The sequence below is a fragment of the Candoia aspera genome, chromosome 14 (genome assembly GCF_035149785.1).
Source record: "Candoia aspera isolate rCanAsp1 chromosome 14, rCanAsp1.hap2, whole genome shotgun sequence".
Classification (NCBI taxonomy): domain Eukaryota; kingdom Metazoa; phylum Chordata; class Lepidosauria; order Squamata; family Boidae; genus Candoia; species Candoia aspera.
In genome coordinates this window covers 19314631-19340980 of record NC_086166.1, presented here as the reverse complement: position 1 = coordinate 19340980, position 26350 = coordinate 19314631, and the positions used below count along the sequence as shown (strand labels likewise).

At 52.5% G+C, this 26350-nt stretch overlaps 1 protein-coding gene across 4 annotated transcripts; it reads right to left on the bottom strand.

Annotated features, from left to right (window-relative positions):
* Positions 1 to 947: 947 nt before the first annotated feature.
* On the bottom strand, positions 948 to 25363 carry COG7 (component of oligomeric golgi complex 7). Of its 4 annotated transcripts, none has more exons than XM_063314655.1 (18): positions 25195 to 25313; positions 22589 to 22810; positions 21260 to 21408; positions 19321 to 19437; positions 17751 to 17919; positions 15564 to 15646; positions 14328 to 14450; positions 9214 to 9412; positions 8001 to 8128; positions 6307 to 6461; positions 5767 to 5883; positions 5193 to 5258; positions 4791 to 4974; positions 3174 to 3311; positions 2938 to 3021; positions 2264 to 2378; positions 1825 to 1968; positions 948 to 1303 (listed from the first exon to the last, which is right to left on the bottom strand). In XM_063314655.1, exons 2-18 carry the CDS (start codon positions 22752 to 22754, stop codon positions 1137 to 1139), a joined length of 2304 nt encoding a protein of 767 aa, XP_063170725.1. In that variant the 5' UTR covers positions 22755 to 22810; positions 25195 to 25313; the 3' UTR covers positions 948 to 1136. The 4 variants fall into 4 exon arrangements, with proteins under 4 accessions (XP_063170725.1, XP_063170726.1, XP_063170727.1 ...); XM_063314656.1 differs by having other exon boundaries at positions 977 to 1303; positions 25234 to 25363; XM_063314657.1 differs by lacking the exon at positions 25195 to 25313 and adding an exon at positions 24823 to 24911 and having other exon boundaries at positions 977 to 1303.
* Positions 25364 to 26350: the final 987 nt, after the last annotated feature.

The window sequence follows — 26350 nt, the reverse complement described above, 5'->3', positions numbered from 1 at the left end:
GCCAGGGCCCCCATGGGTAGAAAAGCAGCCACTGCCCAGAGCCCTGCCCTTGCCTCCTTGAGACTCCTGGCCATCAACAATGCCAAGCCCAGCCTTGAAGATGTGCCAGTCCAAGCCATGTGTGGAGAAGCACCAAAGTGACCTGGGGAGAACACCCCCTTTCCTTCTTGGACTCCGAGTCCACAAGCTGCTTGTTGCCCCCAACCCCCCCCCCCGAAAGCTGCCTCTGGCCCAGTCACATCCAGTCCTCTCCCCAGACCACCTCTTCCAGCCTGCAGGGGGCTCCCAGGCAGCCCTTCCTTTCCTGGGCTGTTGCTGGACCCTCAGATCTGGTCCTGGGCTGGTCACTGAGGTCGCCGCTGAGGTTGCCTCCTTGCAGACAAGCCAGTTGGACAGGGCGACGGTGGCCTTCCTGCATGTCCCAGATTCAGCCAAGGCGAGAGTTAATTAGGGCTTTGGAGGACTGGCAGCTGTACACCCAGCATAGCTGGGTTTTCCCACAGAGGAAGGAAGGAGCATGACACTGCGGCTGGGCTGTGCAGAGTTCGCCCAGCCTCAGCCTTGTGGCTGCACCTGCAGAACTGGCTTCCGCCTTGCTTAGAGGGCCACGCGGGTTCTGCCTGCTGCGCAGGAACATCCCTGAGCAGGGGCCCTTGTCTGGGCCCCTGGTGCACAGCAGGCTTCAGGCCAGCCAGCCCCCAGCAGAAAAGGAACACCCTTATAAAGCAGGCGATGGGCAACTGTACCCCCTTCCCCACAACTGCTCCTCAGGCCGGCCACCCTTGGCCAGCCCAGCCGACTTCCTCGGGAGCCTGGTCGAACCCCATTTCTGAAGCTGCCCCCGTCCCGATGCCCCCTCCAGTCTCCGCTGCCCTTAGGTGTGATTCCTGCAAGGAGGGGCTGCTGGCTGCAAATGCCCTTTTTCACCAGCTACCAGGTAAGAGGTGCCTTTTAAAGGGGTTTATTGAGTACTTACAGAATGTGTCTGAACACACACATCTGTTTTCTGGCCTCTTCCTCCCCTACACAAGCAAGGAGAGGACTCTACAGAGGGGACACTGGGCACATCCAGGCCCTTCCAGGGTATCTGGCTAGGTGCAGCAACGGGGCCGCTCTCGGGCCACAAAGTCAGCAGCTCAACAATCCAGGTGCCTCATGGCAGCGATTTTGCCAGCCAGGCGGCGGGGAAAGTTCCTGGCCGCCTGCTTGTAATCTTCCGGCTTGGTCTTCAGGAGGGCCACAGTGTCCTGCAGGGCCTTGGAAGGCTGAAGGCCCAAAGCATCCATCACGTTGATTAAATACTCTGTAAGGCAAATGGGCAGCATCACGTCTGAGCTCCCCTGGGGGAGACTGGGCTGACAAGGCAAGAGAAGGAAGCAAGGGTGATTCCCAGGACAACGGCTGGAGCACCACGGCATCCAGACAGACTGGGAGGTCAGCAGATGACGGTGGGGCTAGAAGCTAGGTCCTAGGAAGAGAGGCTGACAGAGCTGGGCATCCTTAGCTCAAGAAGGCAGGGTGGGCACAATGATGCTCTTAAATGTACTTGAAAGGATCCCCACTATCCTTCCCAAAATGCAGGACGTGGATTTAAGATCCAGGACGGCAGATTGCCATGCAAGCGCAGTGTGACAGTGGGGCCAATGTGCCGGTCAGCTGCCCTTCACTGGAGACTTTCAAAGGGCAGCCAGACTGCCATCTGCCAGGGAGGCCTGAATCTGGGTTCTGAGCAGGGGAGGGGGCTTGATGGCCTTCAGGACTCCATCCAGCTGCAGGGCATAACCTGGTTATCTCCCACACATCCCAACTGCTTTCTTCCCTCACCGATGTCCGTGGCCAGCTGCTTGGTGGAGTGTGGGGTGAGCTCAGGGATCTGTAGGATGACCTCGCAGTACGTCTGCATTGTGGCCCTGGCAAGAGCGCCCAGCCAATAGTCTGCCATGTTGTCCAGCTCAGGGACCTCATCGCCTGGGGGAAAGAGAACAACAAACAATGATCGCCCTGCAGCTGTTGTGGGCTCCTTCCTTCGAAGGGTTGCCAGTCGTTAGGGCAGGCTGAGGAGGGACTAACTGGGGATGGGGGTGTGTGCGGAATCCTCTGCAAGGACAAAAGGGGTGGCGGCTGGGGACCACGGGGCCCTGAAATGCCCATGCCTGGCTCACTGCCTGTGTGAGCTGTCCTGCAGATACCTCTTTGGGCAAAGGCCACTTGCTGGGTGGGTGGGGGTGGTCAGGACCCCTCCTGGCTCTGGTAACTTTCCCACCTGGTTCTGGAGGGAAGGGCAGCTTCCCAGCATGCAATGCGAGTTCCAGCGCCGGGTCCTCCTGGGTCACAAAAGGCTCCAGGTGAAGAGGGAGGGACATGATGTACTGGCCAATCTAAGAGGGAGGAAGGAGAGCAGCTGGTCAGGCAGCCCCAGCCTTTCATGGCAGAAAATGGGGTCACTCTTGCCTCTCCAAAGACCTGCCAACTGCCTACCTTTTCTCTGATGGTGGAAAGATGGTGGATGTGATCTGCACATTCTTCCCCAAGGCACATCCTGAGGCCAAAGAGGGGCAAGCCAAGCCTTGCCTCAGACCGAGATTTCTCCTCTCCCCTCGCCCTTGGGGGCTCCTCTCTGTAGCTCAACCCCCACAGAGCGACCCCTCGGACCTTGAGCTGCCTCACCCCGATCCAGCCCTCGGAGGGCTTCCCTGCCCGGCTCCTCAGAGGTACGAGTCGCACTCACAGGGGACCAGACTGGAACCCGAGGGGGCCCTGGCTCAGGGGCCAAGCAAGCTCCTGACCCTTCTAGGCTGCCCAGGCTCTGGAAACTGCCATCCTCCTGAACGCTGACGACAGCTGCCAAGTCAGGGCAGGGCAGGGCAGGGTGAGGAGCATCTTCTGGGGACATGTGTGCACCCCTCGCATCACAGCAGCACTCGCGCTTCCACCTACGTTGCTGATATATTCCAGGGGTGTCAGGCTGAAGCCGGGTAGGTCATCAGTGAGGATCTCCCCCGCGCTACTTGCACTCCAGCTCTGGCGCAAAAGAGCAGATGGACTCTCATCACCACAGCACAGTCAGAGGCTGCCGCATCATGCAAAGTGACCCTCCCTCGTTCTGCTCTCCCCCGTGGTCCTCTCTGGGGATCCCACCTCCTGGCCCTGCTGACCACTCCCAAGACACTCACCTCCATCTTGGCCCCCAAGAGGAGCTGCTGCTTGATGCGAAGGAAGACAGAGTCGAAGGCCAGCTGATGGGCCAGCTGGTTGAGGCGAGCGAAGGCGGAGCGTGGCACAGAGAGCAAACTGTGGCTCGTCCCTTTCTCCTGGGAGAGGGGAGGGGAGGGGGGCCAGAGCCCAGAGAAGCCAGTCAGGTCCCCCTTTCTCTCTTGCGACACACAAACGGGCCCTACCGCTTCCAAAGCAGTGTAGAGAGCTCACCCAGCCTCAGCTGGAGGGTGAGGGACCTTCCTCATTAATGAGTTCCACATGATTGCCAGATGGGGGGGACCTGAAACCCCCCCAGCCACCCTGAGTGGTAACCCTGAGAACAAGACAGACGCCAGGGCAATTGTTGCAGTCTCAGAGTTTGGTGAAGCAACAGACGACGAGAGGCTGCCCGCTTGAAGCACCGGCAGCCACGTTTTCGGCTTATGCAAGGTCCCAGGCCATTTCCCCCCTACAGGGACCCCCCAGGAGGCGCCAAAGCCCGAGGCCACGAAGCCGTTTCATTTCTCTTGGAGGCAGAGGACGCCCAACACCGGAGCCTACAGACATTGAAGAACTGGGTGAGGATAACCATGTTCAGAGAAGGGAGGGGCTCTTCTGGGGGGGGAATTACAATCCTCCTAAAGGATCAGGCGCAAGGGTTGCCCCTAGAGGGTTGAGTGGTCTCTGCGGCAGGAGCTTTGGCCGAGGTGCTACTTGCAAGCTCTCTTGGGGCTACCACATTTTGGAGAAGGCTGCCTGGAAGATGGTCCTCTCGTGGCTCTGCCCATGTGGCAGGGCCCACCAAGCAAGGAGAGGCCTCCTCGGCAATAGTATGCGGGTTTTGGCTTTGGCACAGCTCCCCAGAACCCTGAAGCCCGTGTTTGGGATTTTGGAGCACCAGGCAAATGTGCCCTCTGTTTTGCAAGCTTTTCAGAATGGGGCCTTGCCCTGTGTTTTTATCTCACTTGCTGAACCCAACCTATTCTTAGAGAAGAGGGGGCAGGGTGCCGTCAGAGTCCCTGCGGAAGCAGTGCCCACTGCAGAAACAGGCAGGGCCCTCCAGGGCAACGGAACTGAAACCTCCCTGCTTCCCCGCTGTCACTTCCAGCCCCACATCCGTCCGGAGCATCCCCTTCTCACCCCTGTGCCGGCTGGGTGAGAGCAGGGCTGGGTCTGCCTCCCTGCAAAACTGCCCAAGAGCCCGGAAGGATCTAGAGGCCTTTCACCGGCAGCAGCCACAGGAGGAGGAGGAGGGGGGTGTTTTCACAGTCACAGTGCAGAGACTTCAGACTCACCACAACCCGATGAACAACACCCCCCAGGACTGTATGGCAACCGAACTGCACAGGCTGTTCTGGCCCCCACAGGTGAGGAGCTGGTCTGGGAGCAGAAGAGCCCCGCCCCCTCTGGGAGAGTGCACAAGGTGCGGGAACACAAGGGGCCGGAGAAAGCAAACACTTGCAGGGAGGGGCCACACCCAGAGGCAGCACCCCCTGCCCCTGCCAGGGCACACATGGAAGCTGTTTCGGGCAGGGGTGAGCGAAAGGCTCAGTCCAGGGATGCCCTCTGCCAACCCGCAGGCCAGCTGCACCCACCTTGAGCATGTAAAGGGTCTCCAGCAGAGCGGCGTACTCCGCTGGGCTCTCCTGCTGCAGGTAGCAGTATTCCTGCCAGGGGTTCTTGGTGTGGCTCTGCCTCTCTGGGCCAGGATCCTGGAAGCCACTCAGGCTGCAGGGACGGTAGGACTCTGAGAGGAACTTCCCTGCTGCGGAGAGGATCCTGCGACGGGACCCGGAAACAAAGCAGCCTGGGCTGAGGACACCGCAGGGTCCTGACATGAAAGCCCCAGTGTCCTTGCTCTTCAAGGACTTGGAGGGGTGCGTGGCACTGGTGCCCTGCCTGGTGTCGGACGGGAGACCGGGAGCGGGGCTGGGTCTGCCTCTACCCTGTCCCCTTCTGAGCGGCAGTCCCAGGACCCCTCTGCCCAGCAAGCCCACCTGTTTGCCAGTTGCTGCTCAAGGTCTCTGCACTGCCGCAGGAGCTCCCCACAGGCGGTAATTATTCTGCAGGGAGAGAAATGCCTGTGGCATCACTGCCCCCCCAGCCCCCATCCTCCACTGATAGGCCCTGGGAGAGCACAGGCATGTTTCTTTCCAGCAACGAGAAGCCACATGCCTGGACAGAAAGGGCCCCGGAGTTACCCCCCCGTCTCTCCTAGGCAGAATCACAGAATGCATTATTTGCTCCCAACACAGCGAGGAAGCGTGAGCCTTCTTTACAGCTCATGGCATGGCTCACTTGCTTGAGGAATCCATTATTGTTTGTGAACAAATGCCCCTCCACCTGCTCCTAGGGCATAGCATGCACGTTCTCATGTGTGTGTGTGTGTATCCAGAATGCTGTGGTTAACCAGAGAAAAAGGGGGAAAGAGAAAGGGAGACAATGGGAGTGCCAAAGACGGTCAAACTAAATTTCCTTTTAAAATCTTGTTCAGCTGAAGGAACAATGCTGGGCTCTCCAGAAACGCCTGCCTTCCACGCCCTCATCTTTTACAGAAGGGATTTTTCTCACCGAACTGCATTCTGAAAAGCGGTCCAGTCTTCCTGGAAGAGGGAATCAGAAGGGATGTCATCCAACTGGCATTTCTTCCTGACTGACTGCAGGGTGTTGCTGAAGTCCGAGGCGTATCTAAAGAAGGGTCAGAGGTGAAGGGTCAGCCAGCCCAGGGCCCACGTGGCTGAATGCTCCCACGCCAGGAGCGGGTTGGGCCGGCCAGCAGTCCAGGCGGGAAGGGAAGCTCCCAGGGGGCCAAGCCAGTTCTCCTCCTGAGGCCAGCCTGCCTCTGCTCCGCACTGGTGAAGCCCCAGGCAGGACCCAGGGGGGGAACAGATGGCATCAGTCATTCCCTCTCATGGCCATGGGGAGCAGAAGAAACGCCATGGGGCACTGGAGTCCCAGCCACCTCCTAACCCGTCCTCCTTGGAGCAAAATTCCCCACTCACCACTCACGCAGGGGTGGAGGTGTTCAGCCGGTGGAGCATCAAAATGCTCCCGGTCTTGAGACAGCCTCCCCGCTCTCCACAAGTGTTTCGCTTGTGGCCAAGGACTTACTTGTTGAAAAGAGCCTGCAGGGCAGTGAGGAGCCCACCCACGCCCAGCCCGTCAGTCAGCGTGAGACAGTTGTCCACAGCCACCAAGGCCAAGCCAAAGAGCCTGTTCACGGAATGGCTGAGCTCTTGGACACAGTCCATCACTTCCCCGTGTTCCTGCACAGGAGGCAAGATCGTGGTCACCGCTCTGGAGGGGCAGGGCAGCCGGTCCAAATCAGGTAGAACTGGGAACAAGGCAGCCATTTTCACTGGGGGTCTGCAAGGCCTTTGAAAGGGCTCCTCAGGAAGCCTGGTGCCGCGAGCAAAGTCCTCTGAAAGACTGTCCCCCACTGTCTCCACATGCACAGAGGATCCCCTTGCTTGGCTGGAGCACTGAGGAAGCATTCAAAGCCCCTGGAGGATGGGGCCGTTCCGATGCTTCAAAGAGGGGATATTCTGTAAAACAGGCCTAATTTCTATGGGAAAAGTCCAGGGTTCTTCTTCAGCCAAACCAGAAATTGGTGGGAAAGATCCATGCATACCCTCACCACTTGACATAACAGGACTGGGCTTAAGTAGCGGGAGGGGAGGGGAGGGGAGCCAAGACCCCCAAGACTGCTTTGCAGCTCCCGTTGCCTGAGAGCACCAGGTGTCAATGCCTGGCTGCTGCCAGAAACCGATGCCTTGCTTTCTCAACACTTTGAGGGAGAAAACAGAGAAAATGTAGTGTAAACCAAGGTTGTTTAACATGGTTAAAAAAGAGGCAGTAAACACTCCCAGCTCAAGAGGACAAAATAAGAAATCTCCTTGCTCCTCACATGTGGAACTTAGTCTGGCCTGTCTCAGTCACCGTCCTCCCAAAATGACAACTGCAGCACCCAGCCACCCGTCTGAAGTTGAGTGGGGAAGGCCAGCAACACTAGATTTTCTTTGCACCTCCTAATTTAAGTTTTCTTTAGAAAAAAGTTTTATTCTATCCTTTGGGCTGTCCCCCAAGCTTTCAAGCTTGTTACAGGCCCATATTCCACAAAAAGATGGACCCCTCTCAAGGGGGGCCAGGAGGCCACTGGTGAAGGAAACCTTCCAGGCTGAATCAGCTTTTGCCATGAACGGAACCCTGCAAGGTTTGGAGGCGGCCTCCTGTCTGGGACTTGGCTTGGACGGGCTCTCACTCCTTTCGCCGTGTATTTATTCTCGGTGGCTTACAAAGCCGTTTCACTGTGATTGCTTCTGAGCCTCCCCTTCTCTTTCAAGTCCACAACAGCTCATGCAGAATCGACCCAAGTGTGAGACAATTAAGCCAATAACAGCATTTTTTTACAAGCCCAGAAAAGGCGAAAGGGAAGCCGAGCACGGCAGCTGCTGTTAAGCCCTTGCCAAAGCTCCCATTTTCACCCACACCTGGTCCCTGGGAAGAGGCTGGGATCTTCTAGAACAGTGTGACTCAGCAACTTTAAGATGTGTGGACTTCAACTCCCAGAACTCCCCAGGCAGCCAAGTCCACACAATCTTAAAGTTGCTGAGCTTGAGAAACACTGTTCTAGAAGCTCTGCTCCATCTATGAAGGCCAACAGTGGAAAATCTTCACTTACAGTAGGGACTTGGAGTTCTTTAAGTCCTGTTCATCACTTCACATGCTACAAAAGTGGACTGTAGATAAACAATTGTGCGTGACGACTGCAGGATTTCTCAGGGCAGAAGACAAAGGGCCCTTACCAGAGGGATGGCACTCATCTGGATGAGCAGATTCTCCTCCTCCAAGGCCCGGTACTGCAGCTGGAAGGGCTTGTAAGGGCCGAAGACGGCGTCCACCAGTTCGGCCACCTTCACCAAGTTACACGCCCCTAAGAGCACAAAGCGCAGCGTCACAGCCAGAGTGGCATGATGGGGATTCCCCACATTGCTCACATCTCCCCCTGCTTTGCCCAGGTTATTTTCACGCCAAAACACGAGCCTGGGGCGAGAGGAGAGATTAAAAGACCCACAAAACCCTCCAGCGCCAACAGTGGTGCTGAAAAACTCCCCTGCGGACACAGAAGGCCCTTCTCTGCTCCCCAGACTCTCCAGGGGCCCTTCTCCAAACTCGATGAAGAGTGTGGAGGACGGAGGGCTGAAGCTGCGAGGCAGCTCAGGGGCCGATAAGCTTAGCTTTCAAAAAAAGACCAGCTGATATAACAACTCGAAGAAAGTGCTTTAAGTCTTTTGTATGGGAAAAGGTGTACTTTAAAATCAAATCCTTCCACCCCACTAAACATTTACTGCTGTATTGTTTTTATTTATTTAGTGGGGAGAGGGAGAGGGCCTACGGAATGTGAAACACCGCCACGCCCCCCCCATAACAAGACACCGACTCAGAAAATGTCTTCCTCCAGAAAATGCCTGCAGACAGCCAGGGTTGGCTCACATTTCCTTCTGAATGGCCACCTTCAGGAAAGTGTCCTGGGGGGGCAAGAGCTTCATCCTGCGTTTTAGCGAGGGAGCAGCTCCAGCCCAGATGGGGGGGGACTTCTCCTGCCTGCCCTCTGCTGCCCCTGCCCTTGCCCTGCCGCTGGTCCCCCCCCCCCCCCGCAGCACATACGGAGGGGGGCACAGAGGCCTTGCCAAAGGCCTCCAGGGCGGCTGGAGGGAAGGGAGGGGCTGAGCACCAGTTAACCTTTACAAAAATTGGAAGTGCTAAGTAGTATTTACTCAAGATAAGAGTGCAAATTGTTCTGCTTTGGCAAACACCTTAAGAGCTGTGACAATACTGCCCAATCAAGTTAAACAAAGTTTGGTACAAGTGTTATGTAACTAACAAAGGAATATTAACAAATTGTGTTCCCATAAAGGAACACAATCCCTCTACAGAAGGGACAAAAAAAAAAAAGTCACGCCTCTGGGCACTGGAGCAGGATGGTCCAAGGGCAACGCCCGAGAAGGAAAGGCTTACTCAGACTGGGCAGCATGGCAACCTCCAGCCCGTGGGCAAAGTAGACAGTGGTGCCGTACAGCTCCAGGAGTCGACTCAGCTTGCTTTCCGGGCCACACCGGTCCATGTCGGCACTGAGGCAGGTGGGGACGGAGGGTGTCAGGGCGCCCAGCACCTGGAGCAGTAGGACAGTCACGACCTGGTGGGGGTTCTGGAAAACCTGCGGGAGGAAGGGAGGAGGAGCAGGACTGGAGGCTTGGACAGAGCTGCTCAGGAGCCCTGCTGAACAGAGGCCCCGGCAAGACCGAAAGGAGGCCGCTTCTAGAACTGGGTGCCAGTGCCTCTTCTTGCCTTTTGTGCAGCTTTGAATAGTTTTAGTCTGCGTATTTATCCAGATGACTCTTGTGGGGAAACCCTGCAAGCGGCAGCCTCGCAACTCTGCCTTTGGTGCAGCATCCCAGCTACGTTGGAACCAACTCTGGCTCTTCTGAGCTGCCCCGGGGTGCAAGGAACCCCGTCTAGGGTCTGGCAGGGGAAGGTGCACAGAACCCCTCTGGCCCATCAAAGCTGCAGGCCTGGCGCTCTGCCCAAGACGGGGGGAAGAAGACGGATTCGGTGGGCAGCGGCACCCTGGGCCAGTTTCTGCTCTCCGGCCATTAGAGAGCCACCAAACCACCAAGTCCCTGCCCAGCAATCAAGACCACCACGCCTCCTCTGCCCGTCTCCTCCATCTGCAGGAAGGGACAGAAGAGGGGGTCCTCCAGGCCATCGGCTCCACGCAGGGCACGGGATTATTCCCAAATCAGGAAGGCTTGCAAGGAACAGGGGGCGCAGCAGCTACTCCCAAAGGAAACTAGGCTGTCTTCAATGGCAAACACCTTGCCTGAAAAACTGATTAGTCTATCAAACCCAATTGCAGAAGGAGGAGGTGCTGAGCCTACAAGACCCCCCTTAACATTTATGTTCTGCTTCTCAGTCAAGACTGGATCCTGAAGCGCCTTCAATTAAAATCTATCAGAAGATACACTAGGTAAATGAGATGGGGGAGTTGTTAGGGCTCCACCCTCTTTGCCTCCTGCACATTTTTAACCACAGCTAATTCCTCATTATTTTGTTGGGAAATGTAATCACATGCTGAAACATCTGTCAGAACCAGGGAAGGCTCTTGCCCACCATCCTGCAACTCGTTCCTGCCAAAAGGGGGTCTTCCTAAAACGGCCAGTCCTGACTGCTCCTGCTCTGAACGAGCCAGCCAGGCTGCAGCTCACGTGCTGGGCTCCCAGTCTCGGCTCGCTGTGATACAGCTGAAGGATGGAGTGGGCAGGTCGCAGACCAAAATTCCACAACTGGAGGGAGCAACAGATTTAATCCTTATCGTCGCACTCCTCTGTATTTATTGACTTGTGTATTTTCGACAGTACTCTTAAAAATTATAATGACTAGATGCCCAATAACTGAGATAACAGGAACTGCTTTAGCAGAGCTTGGATCATTTGCTGCAGTTTGCAGTGCTGTGATTCTTCTATTGCTACAATTAATGTTTAAAATAAAAAAAAGCCAGCTGGGCAATTTGGGCTCCGAGGGCGGGGAAAGCCACTGGCCTCCCTGCACTCCGAACTGGGAAGGGCCCTTTTTATGGTCTTCTGGCAGCCTCAAGAACACTCCAGACCAGCCCCCTCACAGCCAGCCCTTCTTGAGTTTTCTAACAGGAAAGAAGGATCTGATTTCCCTCAAATGAGGCACTGCAGGGTCCCCCGGTCCCCTCTGTTGTGGGGAAGAGAGGAATTCGTGGGGATTCTCCCCCTTGCTGCCCACTTCTGCCCTCCCTGCTCCACACTCCCTGTTGCCTGGCAGGGCAGGTGGCAAACCTGGGAAGAAAGTCCAGGAGGGTGCTGATTTGTTGGAGGGGGAAAGCCAGCTAAGCCCAGGGGAAGAACCCAGCAGGCAAGACCTCACAAAGGAGCCCCCTCATCTCACTCCAGAGGGTGCTGGAGTCCTTCCAACCGCTTTGGTGGCAGAAAGAGAAAGACCCGGGTGGATTTTATGGAGGACTTTATGTCAGGATCATTTCGAGGAGGGATGTAGTCAGAGAGGCTTAAAAACCATTGCCTCTTGACCATGCCTGTGCAGCTGCACCAAAAACAGTAATGAAAAACCCTTCTGAGATCCATGAGTTTTCATGATTGACTGCAAAGGCTGCAGCTGAATCACAGAATTTTAAGGTACACAGGTGATTACGTACTTTGGACCTTGTAAAATTCCATGAACAGGCAGGCCGATTTTACCATAAAAAACCCATTAGGCCGATGCTTCAGGGTGACTTGTCAGCAAGAGAGATGATAAAATTCGATAAGCCTCCTGTACATTTCCATACTGGGTCCTGGAACATCCTTGGCGTCAAACTGAAGCTAGTAATTCCTGTTTCGAAATTAGCAAGATCAGATTTTCCAGACCGAGCTTCATGGCAGAATAGAAAAAGCGTGATGAACTGGAGGAAATGTGCTAGGTGTGCCAAGAAAGCAACGAAGTCCTACCTAATTTCAAAAATTCCAAGTTTAACATCAATGTTTCATTCATTATTCATCTTCAAAATACGCAGTGAACTTGTCAGCCCTGCAGGGTAGACAGACCAGGAAACTGACCCTGCAAGACAACCAGAGCCACCCTTTTCTGAGCAACAGAATCGTGCAAGGCTCCCGCCTTTTCCCTCCCCTCCCACTGTGCCGCGCAGAGTCGGCAGGAGCCAGCCCAAGCCTCTTCCTCATGCCCACCAGCCCACCCCCACTCAACACGGGCTGCTTCCACACCTGCTGCGGCCTTAAGGCTTTCTGCAGGGGGTTTCCTTGCCTTCCTACAGAACTGCATCGAACTCCCCTGGCGTTTACATTTAGCCCTATTCCTATATAAGTCCCTGATAAGAAATTTAAACAACTATTACATCCCACCTAGCATTTTTACAACGCTTCAGACTTTCTCATGATTAACGAAGGGCGCCAGCAGACGCAGAGCACTGCTGCCAGTTTCTGCCTGTAGGGCTGGGCGTGGCTAGTACATATTTAGATTCCTTTGTATGTGGCATTACGAAAAGAGAACGAGCCGTCAGGAACAGGGAAGCAGATGTGGACAGAGAGACAAGAAGTGGGCGACAATCAATGAGCCCCCCCACCTCCTGCAGAAGCTCCAGACAAGCAGACTGTCCCTCGGAAACAGCCCCCACTTTTGGGAATCCCTTCGAGATTGGGGGGGCTGGAAAGAGATGCTCCGGTGGAAGGGGTGGAAGGAGATAGCCGGGGAAACCAAGGAGGCCACACCCAAACCAGCAGAAGTCGTTCACACCCAGGCAAGCCCTCCAATCCACGTCTGAGTGGTACAGTGTCTCCGAAAGAATTGCATGCTTCTCATTTAAACTCTGCACCAAAGAGGATCCTGTTTCCTTGCTGAGAGTCGGAAGGAGCTGCTCTTCGCCCTTTCATTGGTGTTATTCATAGCTGAGGCTGCCCCTTTGGGCCTCGTGGAGGCAGAGGAACATCCGTGGGAAACGGGCGTGGGGCAGCGCAATCTGTCAAGTGAGCAAGATCAGCCCAAGACGGCCCAGGAAACTCCTTCCAGTTTCCCTGACCGGCCTCCCCAGAGATAAGCATCACTTCTCCCCTTCACAGGTGAAAGCCTCAGAAACCTAATCTGGTCAAACTGGCCACTGCTTACCAAAACTCCAGCAAACCAGTTTGCCACCAGGGGACCCAGTTCCTTTGTGCTGCCAGGGCGAAGGCAACAGATTTCCGGCCGTGCTATGGAACAGGCAAGGACGCTCAGCTCCTCTGCCACCAGGGTGAAGCTGGGTACCTGCCTACCTGCTCTGGTCACAGGCGCACAGCTGCTGCAGAAAAGGCAGGGGAGTTAAAGGCCAGAGGCGCAAGTAAAGCCCCACTCCAAATGATGGAACAAGCCAGTGCCTTTTCTTAAAGAAAAGCACTGGGCCATTTGCAGTGAGGTGCCAACTGTTCAACTGGGCATCTCCAAGTCCTTCAGGGATCCAGAGGGACAATAACCTGTGATCTTACTGTAGACAAGCAGACCAACTGCGCCTTATGGCTGTCCTAATTTGATGCCCCTGATGCAGCAAAGTCTTTGGCATTTCAGAGAACAGTGAAGTTATTACAACACAAGCTTTTGTGGCTTAAATTCCGCCAATAATGAAGTATTAATTAGCAACCATTTGTTTATTTAACAAGATCTCCAGCCTTCCCCAGTCTTAACAGACTCTGGGCTATGAACTACTTCATACTGGTTTAAGGCATTAAACCAGATTAGGGCACCTCAAAATTGTCTGTTGGTTTTCCTGCAAAAGATGACCACAGCTGCGACTCCGCAGGGACCATGCCCCTGCACCTGGCCTCTGCATGCCGTGCTGCTCTGCTGCCAAGACTCAGCTTCCAGCAAACGAAAGCCACTCTGGTCCCTGCTCCCCACTGAAGGACCCTTCGTTTTAAGCAATACATTTCTGCAGTACCAATTCTGGCTCTCCTTGTCAGAAAACAGGTAAGAGGCCCTTTCCTACTGCTGGGCTGCCTAGGAAGACTTCAGGTGCTGTCAACAAAATCACCACTATGGGCAGAAACTTGCCTAAAAGTATACACCAGGAGAGGGTTACAAGGATATCTGATTCTGTATCCCATCCCAACATCTCACACTCATGTAACCACAGACTGGTGGCATGTTTGGGGAATCAGGAGCATAAGGCAAACCGTTTGCCAATAGTTAGTTTATGTGCAAGCTGTTTTCACGTAAAGAGACGTAAACAGCTTAATTTTGCAAGGAACGTTCCTGAGGCACTAAATCCAATTGAGCTACAATGGCTGTTGAGGAAACCCTGGGGTGATGGGGGCACATCATCAGGCAAGGCCAGAAACTGGAGTTTTGCAAGTCCTCAACGGCTTGGCTGAGCAACCTTGCCAAATTTCAAATAGATGAAGGGAGAGAAAGGGCTGCAGGGATGCCCAGGGAGAGAACCCGCACCCCCTGGCTGCCCCTGCCTCGACTGCGAGAGGTTGAACTCCCCCCAAGCACCAGCACACGAGGCTCCAGACCACTGGTCCCCTCCCCTCCCCTGCCCTCCCCCCTCAGCACAGCTGTACCTGTGTGGTCCACTGCAGCTGTGAGTGCCACATCCCCAGCAGCGCCTCATAGAGCTCGGTCAACTGCCGATCCAGGAGGAGGTCTGACTGGCACAGATCCTGCCATGCTGCCACCAACTGCACCTGTGAGCAGGGGAGAAGGTCAGCATCTCGTCCAGGTTAAGGTCATTTAGGGGGGCCCTGAGAAGATGTTTTTTCTTGTCAGTAAACACAGAAGATGAGGGTGAAAACTGGAGGAAAGTGAGAATCCGCCACCATCAGATAAGCTCCAGACCCCTGCCGCTTCACCTTGCTGGGCTGCCTCAGCTGTGGCCGCATCACAGGGCTGCCACGAGGACCAGAGGCCCGAAGCCTTTGCTGGGAAGTTCATAAACCGAGTCCAACAGTTCTAGAGACCAACGTTCACAATACGGCCTCTGTCCTCTAATTTACACATAAGACCCCTGGGGATTCAAAAGCATCCTCAGAGCCACCTGTGAATGCAGCAAAGCAGCTGCTGGGCACCTGTGGGATTTGTGAGATTGTGAGGCCAACAGTTGCCTCAGATTCCTCATGCAGCCCCATCCCGGTCAGCCAGGAGCGAAGTGAAGGGGATTAGGCTGGGTTGGGCCGCAGTGGGACCAGCCTTCTGTCCCCAGAATGCACCCCTCGCCTTGTCAAGAGTGTTGCATAAGTTGTAAAATGGGCAAAGCCACAAGCTGCATGGCAAGTAACAAGGTATGAAAAGGAAGAAGCAGGAGAGAGAGGAGAGAGGCTTCTCGATCCGCTTCCCTCATCTTCCACACTTACGCAGTTTTAGGACTAAAAAGGAAGAGGTGCAAAATTCAGTCTCTCATGCTGTTTGGACTAGTGAGCACCCACACAGGCCTGGAATGACCCCTCGTGGCTCTCCATTGGAACCGAGAGGGAGAGGAACAGAGCTGGACTGGGGCGCCCCATCTCGGGGACAGATTTCCTGAACAGGGCTTTCAAACCAAATTGAACACTGCTCATCTTTTTGGGGACACAGAGGAAGACACCCACCTACATACCCTAGCACCCCATTGCCCTGCGTGGACCTGGAATCTGGTGGGACATAGTGGACTAGGCCAACCCTTGCCTCCGGAAGGCATCACGATCATCATCAGCGAGGGGCAGTTTCAGAAACTGTGCCCACGTTTTCCTCTCATGCAGCCCAAGCATGGGGGCTGAATAAGAATGGCCAGTCCATTTCAACAGCCGCGAGGAACCCGGTACCTTGTGGCACTTGTAGTAGTAGGCCAGCAGCTGGGGCATTCGGTCAATTTCCGTGAAGACTTTCACAAACAGCCGGGCCTGATCTAAGAAGCACAGATTTCATCCATCAGTCTGCCTTGGGAAGAAAGCAGGTTCGGCCTCTGTTTTAATCCAGCCCAGGTGCTTCCACCCACCCAAAGGCCTGAAACCCTGAGCATGGAGGCCTGGACCCCACGCACCCCTCGCCCCTGCACCCAGCAGGCCAGATGGCCATTGGCACACGCTGCAGTATCCAGTATCCATCCCCCAGGAGGGGACTCTGCTTTCGGGACCAACAGTATGGGGAATAAGCCAACACTTCCCGGAGGTTCAGGGTGCTTCCCAGGGAGCATCTGAGTAAGGAGAGTCTTCTCAGGGAGTGGGGCAGTGGCATCTGGCTTCACGCTCCATCTTCTCTTCCTCCCTCCAACCACAACGGCCCTTTCTCACTTCCAAAGCCCCTGAGAGCAAGAGGTCTGCCTGGGAACCCTCTTCAGAAGCACCACACCAGCCTGGTGGGGAGGGGAGGCTTTTGACAGGTACCCCGTGGCTCCCACAGAAGGGGGTCTGAGCACGTGACAAATGCTGCGTGGCCTGTCACTTGCAAGGCGGTGATCCTGGCAACCCCTGTAGGGAGGGAGGGCCACGCTCCATGCAAGGCCAGCCAAAGCCCATGCTTGGCACAAGTCTGCCCCCTGCTGGTAGCCCTGTGGCACAACTCCAAGAGATCCCATGGTAACTTCAAACCTGCCCCATCGGGAACACTCAGGGCAAATTCACATGCCCCCAACAGGCCTGGAAATACACATCACAAGTATCAAGCTTTCAAAAGCCACAAAAAGCAGAACCCCTTTAAGAAGTTTAAGCCTGGGACTGCCCATCCACAAAAAGGCCTCTCCCCAGACCCAACCTCTCCGATTCTACCAACGGTCCTCAGTCAGTTCCTTCTTCAGAGACTCTAAAGACCAAGCCAAGAAGGGCCTTGCCAACATCCTGGGTCCCAGAAGGGGCCACAATCCACCACAGGCACTACACATGGGTGGCTTCGTTTTTCGATTATTGAGAGCTATGACCAAGTCACCTGGCGTGGCAGAACAAAAATATAGTCCAGATTCGAGGTCCTTAACCCTCAGTGGCCTGTGGGCATCTCTAGATTTCTGAGAAAGTACTGAGGGGATGTTAAAAAACAGATTGTTATAGAGTTTCCAGCTACACCATTTACCACCGAGAGGGCAAAGTAGGAGGCCAGGAACTGAGCTGTATTGCCCCAAAGGACGGGATGCGGACTAATGGACTTAGGCAGTGGAACCAAGGCAACCACAGGTCTCTTTCCTGGGTTGCCCCGGATGACATAATTAAAGCCATTTGGCAATTCTAGGTTTCTATCACACAAAACATCAATTCCACAGACCAATGCCGACAGACAGGAGCCCTGCTATGAAGAAAGCTGCCGATGTCCTTTCTCCAGCAACGGTTCTTTTCTATCGATTGATCATCTCCTCCCAAAGCCGAACCCCAACCCTGGTCCCACCCACCACCTGGCATTTGGATTTACTGCCCAATTCTCCAAGCACAGCTGAGATGCCAGGACCTCTTCTCTTATTTTCCTGGCGTTAGCGATATTGACTTTATCCAACTGTCTGTAGTATCTGAACAAATTCCTAACCCTGTTATAGGAACACTTTGAGGTCTTATGTTTGTTTCTGCTTTAAGAAACTTGTATAAGTGTATGTTAAAGACATATTTGCCAAGACCCTTGACTGCCAATGTTCAAATGTTCCTTTGAACGCCTGTCTCATGTACCAGCTTAGCCCAATGTCTGGAAACCTTGCAGAGTAGCTCCATTCTTTTTTGCAGAGTCTTGCTAAACTCGCAGCCTGTGCTTCTTTCAGACGCTCCACAGGACCCTCTCAGCTAGGCTGGCTTAAGCCTTCAAAACCCAATGACTTTCGTTCAGCACAGCATCAAGCTTACTTTGTGATGGCACTTTGTAACCGACTCTGAATCTCCCCTAAACCTGAGCAACAGTCACTTTTCCCAGCAAGCCACCCATTGTGCAGTTCTGGGTTGGATTTGCAGGGAAAGGCCACTATGCTAGAAGTGCCTCTCTGCTCTCCAGCCCCCCTACCACAAAAGGCGCATTGCATCAAGACCACACAGTGCTCTTACCCACAGACTGAGTGCTGAAAGCAGAGACGATCTGTGGGCTGGCCAAGGCCTCCAGGCGGTTCTTGAGTGCCTCCAGGTGCACACACTTCTCTGAATAGTCCGGCGTGTCTACCAGCACAGCCAGACTGTTCTGCATGCTGGTCAGCTTGTTAGAGATCAGAGACACATCCTGGCCCAGACAGGAGAGGAAAGCAGCCTGGTTAGGCTTGGTGCTTCCAAGCAAGGCCCCCTTCCCCGCTCCCTTCCCTACTATTCCCGGACATCCTTCCTCCAGAAGAGTAGAAAAGGTTGCCCTCTCTTTCTCCTCCTTTATTTTTATTGGCCTTAGAGCCAGGGGCAACAAAACTACGTCAAGAAAATAAAATTTCAGGAGTTAAACTAGCAACTCGAGGACATAAATTGAAATTATATGCTAACAATCTTGTAGTTACAATTCCCAGCCAAACAACACTTTAGTATTTTAATGAAATATATACAGCAGCACAGTTGTGTGTCAAGCTTTCAAATCAATCAAGAAAAAACTCTAATGGTGAGACAGAACATTTGACAGAGGAAGAAAAACAACTTTCCCTTTTTCTGCTTCATATTTTTTCTTTAAAACATTCAATAAAAACAGTTTTAAAAAGTGAAACCATAAAGTCCACAGTGGGAGGAAGACTTTAATTTAAAAATCAAAGAAAAAAAGAAATTGCTTCATTTTCATGTTGAGAAAAAGCCCAAAACAGAGAATCAGCATAGGGTCCTAAATCTCTCCCGTGTGTTTTGGTTTTCTTTATAGTTTCCAATGGTTTTGTTTTTCAATGGTTTTGTTTGTTTTTTGTTGTTTTAATTGTATGCACCACCCAGAGTCACATATGTGAGATGGGTGGCTATACAAATAAAACCAATTAATCCATCAACAAAACCTGCAAGCAGCTTCCCGAGCGTCATTAATGAAGAATTCCAAAAGAGAAGTGGCTTTTGGGGGGGAAATCACACTAGTTCTCTTGCGCTTTTGGCAGAGGCTGCCTGACCATACCAGTCATAACTACCTGACAGTCATACTGCCTGACCAGTCGTAACTACCATTCGTTCAGCATCATCATAACTTTAAATGGTCGCTGAACGAATGGTCATAAGTCAAGGACTACCTGTATTATGATTTCTGAAACCCATCACAGTTACCATTAGTCACACTTCCAGTTCCAGATGATGGAGTAAGTGGAGTTATTCTCTATTGCCCCAAGAGCAACACCAATGTTTAAAACTATAAGGAAGAAGGTTCAGGCTAGACATCAGGAGGAACTTTCTGACCGTATGAGTTGTCAGCCAGTGGAACAGACTGCCACGTGAACTAGTGAACTATCTTCTGTTGGAGGTTTTAGAACAGAGATGGGATGATCTCTGGTGGATTCTGGACTAAACAGGGGGTTGGACTGGATAACCTCTGACATTCCTTCCAACACTAGGATTCTATGAAGTCCCCAAATTATGATAAATTAGTTGATCTATCAGCTCCATTCTCTGAGCAGCCTTTAGGCATTCTAATCTGTTTAGAGGATATTGTCTGCAGTTGTAAATATAGACATACCTGTGTTTTAAATGTCTCTTCGATGTCTGCACTGAGGGTGGTCCACTTGTCTGCTTCCTGGAGGGAGTCAACAGCTAGCTGCATTCGGGATTTCACATGATCGAGTTTGACTAAGACCTGAAAGGAATAATAAATGTTCATCTCAAGAACATCCAAATCCCAACAACATAAAATCTGATCTGTTGTTTTCAAAAAGCAAACAACTGTTGGAAACCAACTGTACAGCAAAGCACTGTATAATTCCAGAATTCTGCTCACCACTTCTTTAAAAAAAGTAAGGAAAGCCCTGCTTGGAAGGACCTCCAAGGATCCCATAAGCAGAACAAGAAATTGCTGCACAAATATTTTAAAGCCCTTTGAGAGAGTAATCAAGCCCACATTTTATGGCTGTGAATGCAGCGCACTGTCTATTCAGCATGGGAAGATCCTTTTAACTGGCCATTAAAAATGGCGTGGCTCATTTGACCAATAAATCTCTCCACAGCCATGACCCACTGAGGGCTTCTGAGCCTCACCAGCTGCAAGCATCCAAAACACCCTCTTCTCACCGAGGCGCTTTCCACAGAACCATCCTGAAATATTTTCTGATCCGACTACAATGAAGTCTAAAACTGATTTGGTTCTGCTTCAGATCAAAAAAGGCTCAGCATACTGGAAACTAATTTCTTGTGGTTTGCGTATGATATTCAAATATAACGTCACCTATTTGCATATGGAGGGAAGCCATCAACACCAAGGATGACTTAACTCCATGACTCTGAGCAAGCAACCCAGTTTTCAGTTCAGGCTAGATTGGATGTCAACATTTTCTTGCCGTGAAAAACACCCCCCATCCAACAGTGGTAGGAGAGGCAAGCCAGGGCCCTCCAAGACCAGAAGTCTGAAGCGGAACCAGCCCACCCTGTGGTTTTAACACAGCAATGTTTCCTGTTTCAAGCTTTCACACAGCACAAATGTGGGGGAAAGCATAAGGCATAGGATCGACAGAAGATATGGATAAGTCTTCCAATCTTTCAAGAGACCTGCAGCAGTGACAATGGGAGATTTTAGCTACCCTGACATCTACTGGAAATGTTAATTCTGCCAAAGGTCTGAGAGCCAATAGGTTCTGATACATCACAGGTTGAACATGAGCCAATAGTGTGATGCTCCTGCTAAAAAGGCAAATGCTATTTTGGGAGGTACTAACAGCAGCATAGAGTCCAGACCACAGGAACTAATTTTCCCAGACTACTCTGCCTTGGACAGAGTAGAAATACCCACTTGAAAGACTGTACTTCCTTCTGACTGTCACAGCCTAAAATGACATCAACAAACTGAAACTCAGAGGGCGACTACCCAGATGGTGAAGGGACAGAAAACAAAATCCTCTAAGGGATGGTTAAAGGAAGTGGGAATATTTAGCCTGCAGGAGAGAAGACCAAAGGGAGACATGGCAGCAGTCTCCAAATATCGAAAGATAGGGGAGCTTTCCGCAGAGGGCAGGGCCAAAATCAATGGAAGCAGATTCAGCGTAAATATGGAACAGGCTGCCTTCTTTAGATTTCCCCTCACTGGGGGTTTTGAAGAATGCTTTAGCAGGTCCTAACTGAGCAGAGAGTTGTACTAGATGATCTCTGAGGCCCCTTCCTACTGTATGATTCTAAGTATGGGTAGGTAATCTAAACCAAACCACTTCCTTCAAATGAAAAACAGAAATAAATATCTGGGCTTAACTGCGGGGTAGCTTACAGGGTACAAGTGTAAGAGACAAGTTAAATTCATTTCAATGACTATCTCAATATAATTTTAAAACATTTGTGCTGCAGCTTAAACAAATCATCAATTTTTAAGGTTATATCTTGTTTTTTAAGGAATGCTAATCTTTACCGATTCTGCTGCAACTGTTCAGGAAGAGGAGAGTATCCATCCCACCTGCCCATAGAGGAGCACCAAGCACCTGCATTGACTGAGCGGTGTCCTCCTCCAGCTTCTTAATATCCTCCCTCACCAAGACCATTTGCTCCTTCAGGAATGCTGCCTCTTGCTTTAAGGCTTCCACTTCCCGCAGAACTCTGGGCATGCTCTGGAGAGCCTGGTGGCTCGTCTCTGTAGGAAACCAAGAACCAATGGGTCAGGCACAGCTCCAACTTCACAGAACACAAGAGACAGAGGCTGCACCTCTGGGGAGACTGGAAACCAGCAGCAAAAGCAGAGGAACTGTGCCATGAGAGTAGAAGGGTGTCCACAAGAAAAAGGTGGTTAGATGGCCGAAAGGGGCACCATCTGTTCAGCACAGTGAGAGCAAGGATACTAATATCTGACCAGTCAGTTCAAATCAGTGAGTGAGATCAGCCACCACTGACCAAGAGTTAGGAATACGCAGTTTCACTGAGTGTCTGTTTCTGCTTACTTCCCTATATTAAACCCTATATTCCTCTTCCTCCTCCTCCTCCTTCCTATCATCATCATCATCATCACCACCACCATTTTTAGTTAACCAGACCTCAGTGAAACTTTGCTATTTCTTCTTGGGACCACATCTTTACCCTGAAGTAACCTGAGTGTGAAAATTAACCACCAGCTTTCTAAACCCCTGTGGCAGATAGGAAACTTATGGAAAGTTATATCACCAAACTGGCTGACATTTTCCAGTCCCCCAAACTATTTTGCCAAGCAAGAAGGTCCATAAATGGCGGGAGGGGGGAATGGTGGTAAGTGAAGACAGCAGACTTGTCCAAGGGCTACTGGCACAAAGAAGCAAAGGAATTATATCCATATTTAATGGGGCGGGGGGGAACCAGTCGTTAATCATTAAACCTAGCAATAAAATCCATAAAAAATACCCATCTTGCTACTGAAATTCCAGTTTCTCCTCACTTTCAGAATATGTCAAAAATGACAATATAAATGTTGCTTTACATTCCAATTTGTATTTCCCATTTCAGTTATTTCATAGTATCTGAAATTATGAAAAGCATGTAAGTTTCTTGTGAGAGAGCAGAGAAAACAATCTTCAGAATTTGGAAGTGGGAAAACTCTTGCTGAAGGCAGAAAAATAAGCTTAGGCTAAGCATTTTTTTTAAGCCAGCCTCACAAACGTTGTATCACACAATATCTGTAAAGTTGGTACCCCAACAAGGCTTCATATCTGGCTTGCAGAAACATCTGAGTGCCAAAGATAATCTGAACTGTACACAACTGCACAAAGCAGCTGCTTCCACCACCCGGACCATGTATGGTCCTTGAACCTTCCCAAGTGAACCCCCCTTAACGACAGCAGCATCACCTTCCACAGCATTGTTGACTTCTTGGATGAAAAGCTGCAACTTCATCACCAGGGTAGCTGCGTGAGCATCCACTTTGCCCGGGGCTTCCTGCTGCACGGCCTGGAAGGCCCCATTCACCCAGGCCTTGACCTCAAAATCGTCAGCCAGGAACTTGGAGAAATCCATGGTGGCTGCCACACCTTCCCCCCCCCCCACATGGAGCTGGTCAGCAGTAGCAGCACCTGACGATACAAGGGAGATAGACAGGAACACAAGCCATAGTTCAGCAAATGCTTTGTCTGCAGAATGTCTTAAATTTTAAAAAAGGACTATGAGATGGGTATTAGCATTACAATGCACAGGCTTACATGCCATTTGCCTGGGATGGCCTGAGGATTTCTGCCCTGGACAGGGGATTGGACTAGAAGACCCCTCCAAATCCTAAGGTTCTATGAAGTTGGCATGCAACTGACCATCTGTGGACTCCCTGGTGCTCTCTGAGCCTGGTTGTTTTCTCGCAGATGTTTCATTACCCAACTAGGCAACATCATCAGTGCTGGTGAGTGTGGGGTCTGCTCCCTGTTTATATACAGCAGCTTGCCCTGCCGGTGCTGGTGGGGTGTGGTTTTCTCCTTGGTAGTGCCATCTATGCTGTGATAGACAGGCAGCTTGTTGTCCCCTAGATGAGGGTGTTTCAAACTATGTTCCATGGAGCCCTAGAGTTCAATGAAAATTTAATGGCATTAAGAAACTAAGAGCAAAAAAAGAAAAGTTCACTCAGGCACAGCCGATCTTTTATCAGAAGAGCTTTGCTTCTTGATCAGGGTTCTGGATTTTTTCTTTTTTTTTTAACTAACAGGTTCCACTGCCTGAAAACGTGTGAAACTCCCTGCTCTAGTCCTATCCCGCCAGGCCAATATCTCAGGAGAGTTGTCCTCGGAAAGATCTGGAAAGATCCAGAACCTGCTCCTGTACTAAGCAATATCCCCGAGCTCATGCAAAAGATGCACTCAAAGGACAATTTTAAATAAAACGTTGCATCTTTGTCACTTGAAATCTGAGTTGTAATTAGAAGAAACATTCACCCTTGAATTTCACAACTGTCACTCTTTAGCTTGAACGGGCCACTGTAAGTATAACAAACTGCTATGTTTCTCTAGATGTTATACCTGAAGGAATTACTTGCAGGACAGATTTGAGGGGGCTTTGGGGGATTTGCTAAAGTGTAAAAGAATACAAAATACTGGAACGTGTACAAATAAGGCAATAAAATAATTGGGGGGTATAATAAAGTGAGAGAGCCAGTTTGGTGCAATGGTTAAAGGCACCGATCCAGAAACCGGGAGACTGTGCATTTGAATCCCACTTTGGACACAAAGCCAGCTGGATGACCTTGGGCAGTCACTTTCTCTCAGCCCTACAAAGGAGGCCGTGACAAACCACTTCTGAAACACCTTGCCAAAAAAACTGCAGGGACTTGTCCTCAGACAGTTGCCAGGAGTCAACACTGACTTGAAGGCACCAAAAAAAAAAAAGTCTGTGAGAAGGTAGACTGCGAAGGTATAAGAGGCAGCTTCTGCCCTGTCAAGAGAGACAAGTCAAGTGAGGATGGGCTTCCAAGAGCCATCTGGGGGGAGCCCAGCCACTGCTGGTGGGGGGGATCCCTACATTTGTAAGCCATGAATTCCCTAATGGCCATAAGGAAGCCCCTCCCAGCTTCAGGCTCCTTCCTCATACAGGAATGATGATTACAGCCAAACCTATTTATTCATTTATTAGTTAGACAGCCAGTTTGGTGTCATGGTGAAGGCACCAGGCTAGACACCAGGAGACCGTGAGTTCTAGTCCCGCCTTAGGCACGAAGCTGGCTGGGTGACCTTGGGCCAGTCCCTCTCTCTCAGCCCTGCGAAGGGGGCAATGGCAAACCACTTCCGAAAATCTTGCCAAGAAAACTGCAGGGACCAGTCCAGGCAGTTGCCAGGAGTCAAAAACTGACTCGAAGGCAATGATGATGTGAACACCATGCGTACTAGGCATACCATATCTAGACAACTGGATTTTTGCGGCTCTAATACAGTAGCCTAGAACGATGTTTCGCAACCCTGGCAACTTGAAGAGGTGTGGACTTCAACTCCCAGGATTCCCCAGCCAGCACGCTGTCTGTTGAAGAGCACGCCTCTTAAAGTTGCCACGGTTGAGAAACACCGGCCTGGTCCAAAAGGAGTGACCTTCTTCATGCCCGAAATCATTTCACTGTGCAAGCACGCTCAGCCCCGCACCGGCTGCCCAACTCTGCATTTGGGCGTGACGAAGCGCGGCGGCCCAGAGGAGCCGCATCTCGGCGTCGGCACGGAACCGGCTGCAGGAGGACCCCGCTTCAGGCGAGGCGTGGGGCGCCGCGACGGAGAGACCCGGGCAAGAGACCTCGGCAAGAGCCGAGCCGGGGAAGGAGGGCCCCGCCGGTCGCGCCCCGCCGCGGCTCGCCAGCAGGCCCCGAGGACGGGCTGCGCCAGGCCGAGCCAAGCCCGGGAACGAGGCCTTGCCAAGCCCCGCGGAGAGGCTCGGGCGCGCCTGGAACAGGAGCCGGGGGGCATCGGCCCGGCCGCGCTACCTCCGCGCCCCTCACCTGCCGGCCTCCTCGGCGGGATGCCCGGAAGGAACTCACCTGCGCGCAGGCGCACTGAGCTTCCGTGCCCCCTCGTGACCAAGGGGCCCAGCGGCCATCTTGGGGACGGGCCTGCGGCTTCACGCCTCTTTAGCAAGGATTTCCGGGAAGCCCCGCTCCCGTCGCTGATTGGCTGGCGGCCGACACTCGCGCCCCAGGATTGGGCAGGCTCTCCGCTGACTCAAGCCCGCGCCCGTTCGGAGAAGGGGCGGACACCCCTTTCCCAGTCTCGCTTGCCTTGAAGAACGCGCAGCAGGCGCAAATCCAACTGGGGTAGCCTCTTCCCGCCCCGCTGCGACCAGAGGGCGGCACTTCGCCCTCGGCGAGGAAGCCGCATCACCAGCGCGGTAGATGCCCGCCGTTGGATTGACGCGGCCAGGCAGGCCGCCAGCCAAATCCCTCCACGCAGCTGGCATAAGATGGACCACTGCTGCCTGCTTAAGTTTCCCCTCCACCATTAACCCCCATTTGCTCTTAGGCAATTGCAGCGTCCTGCACTATTTCGCGCCATTCCGAGTCACAAAGGTGGCCTCACTTTTGCACTCTGAATCAAACATTCACTGGTCTCCAACTGCGGAGGGGGAGGGGGGAGAGGTCAAAACAAGGCACCACCTTTCATCGAAGCAAGACAATGCTTTTGTCGAAACAGGTACGGAGAGATTGGCAGAAAGTTGCCAGAGTTGCAAGTCAGCATCTCCCAAGCAAAGCGGCCCCAAGGCTGAAGCCCCACATGCTCAGGTGGGGCAGCTCAGCTCCAGAGTTCGAGGTGGGGCAATCAGTCACTTCCCCAAGTCCACTGTGGGTCCACTGGTTCTGGGTGAACAGCAACCTGCATCTCAGTCTCAGGATCCTAGAGGAAAACAAGCGAGGGACAACAGCCTTGGGGAGCAGGTGTAGGTGAGATGTTCTCCTCTAAGGGGATCCCGAAACACAGTGCTTGGGTGAAGGATGAGGTGAGGGCTTCAGCGTTGAACTTGTCAAGACTCTCCATAAATCACAGGTAACTACCATCCATCACCGAGCCAGCCAGGTGTGGGACTGGCACCAGCCCCCCCCCCCCTCCCCTGCTTGACCACACAACTCTTGTGTGGGGAAAAATGGGAGGGTTGAGGGCTGA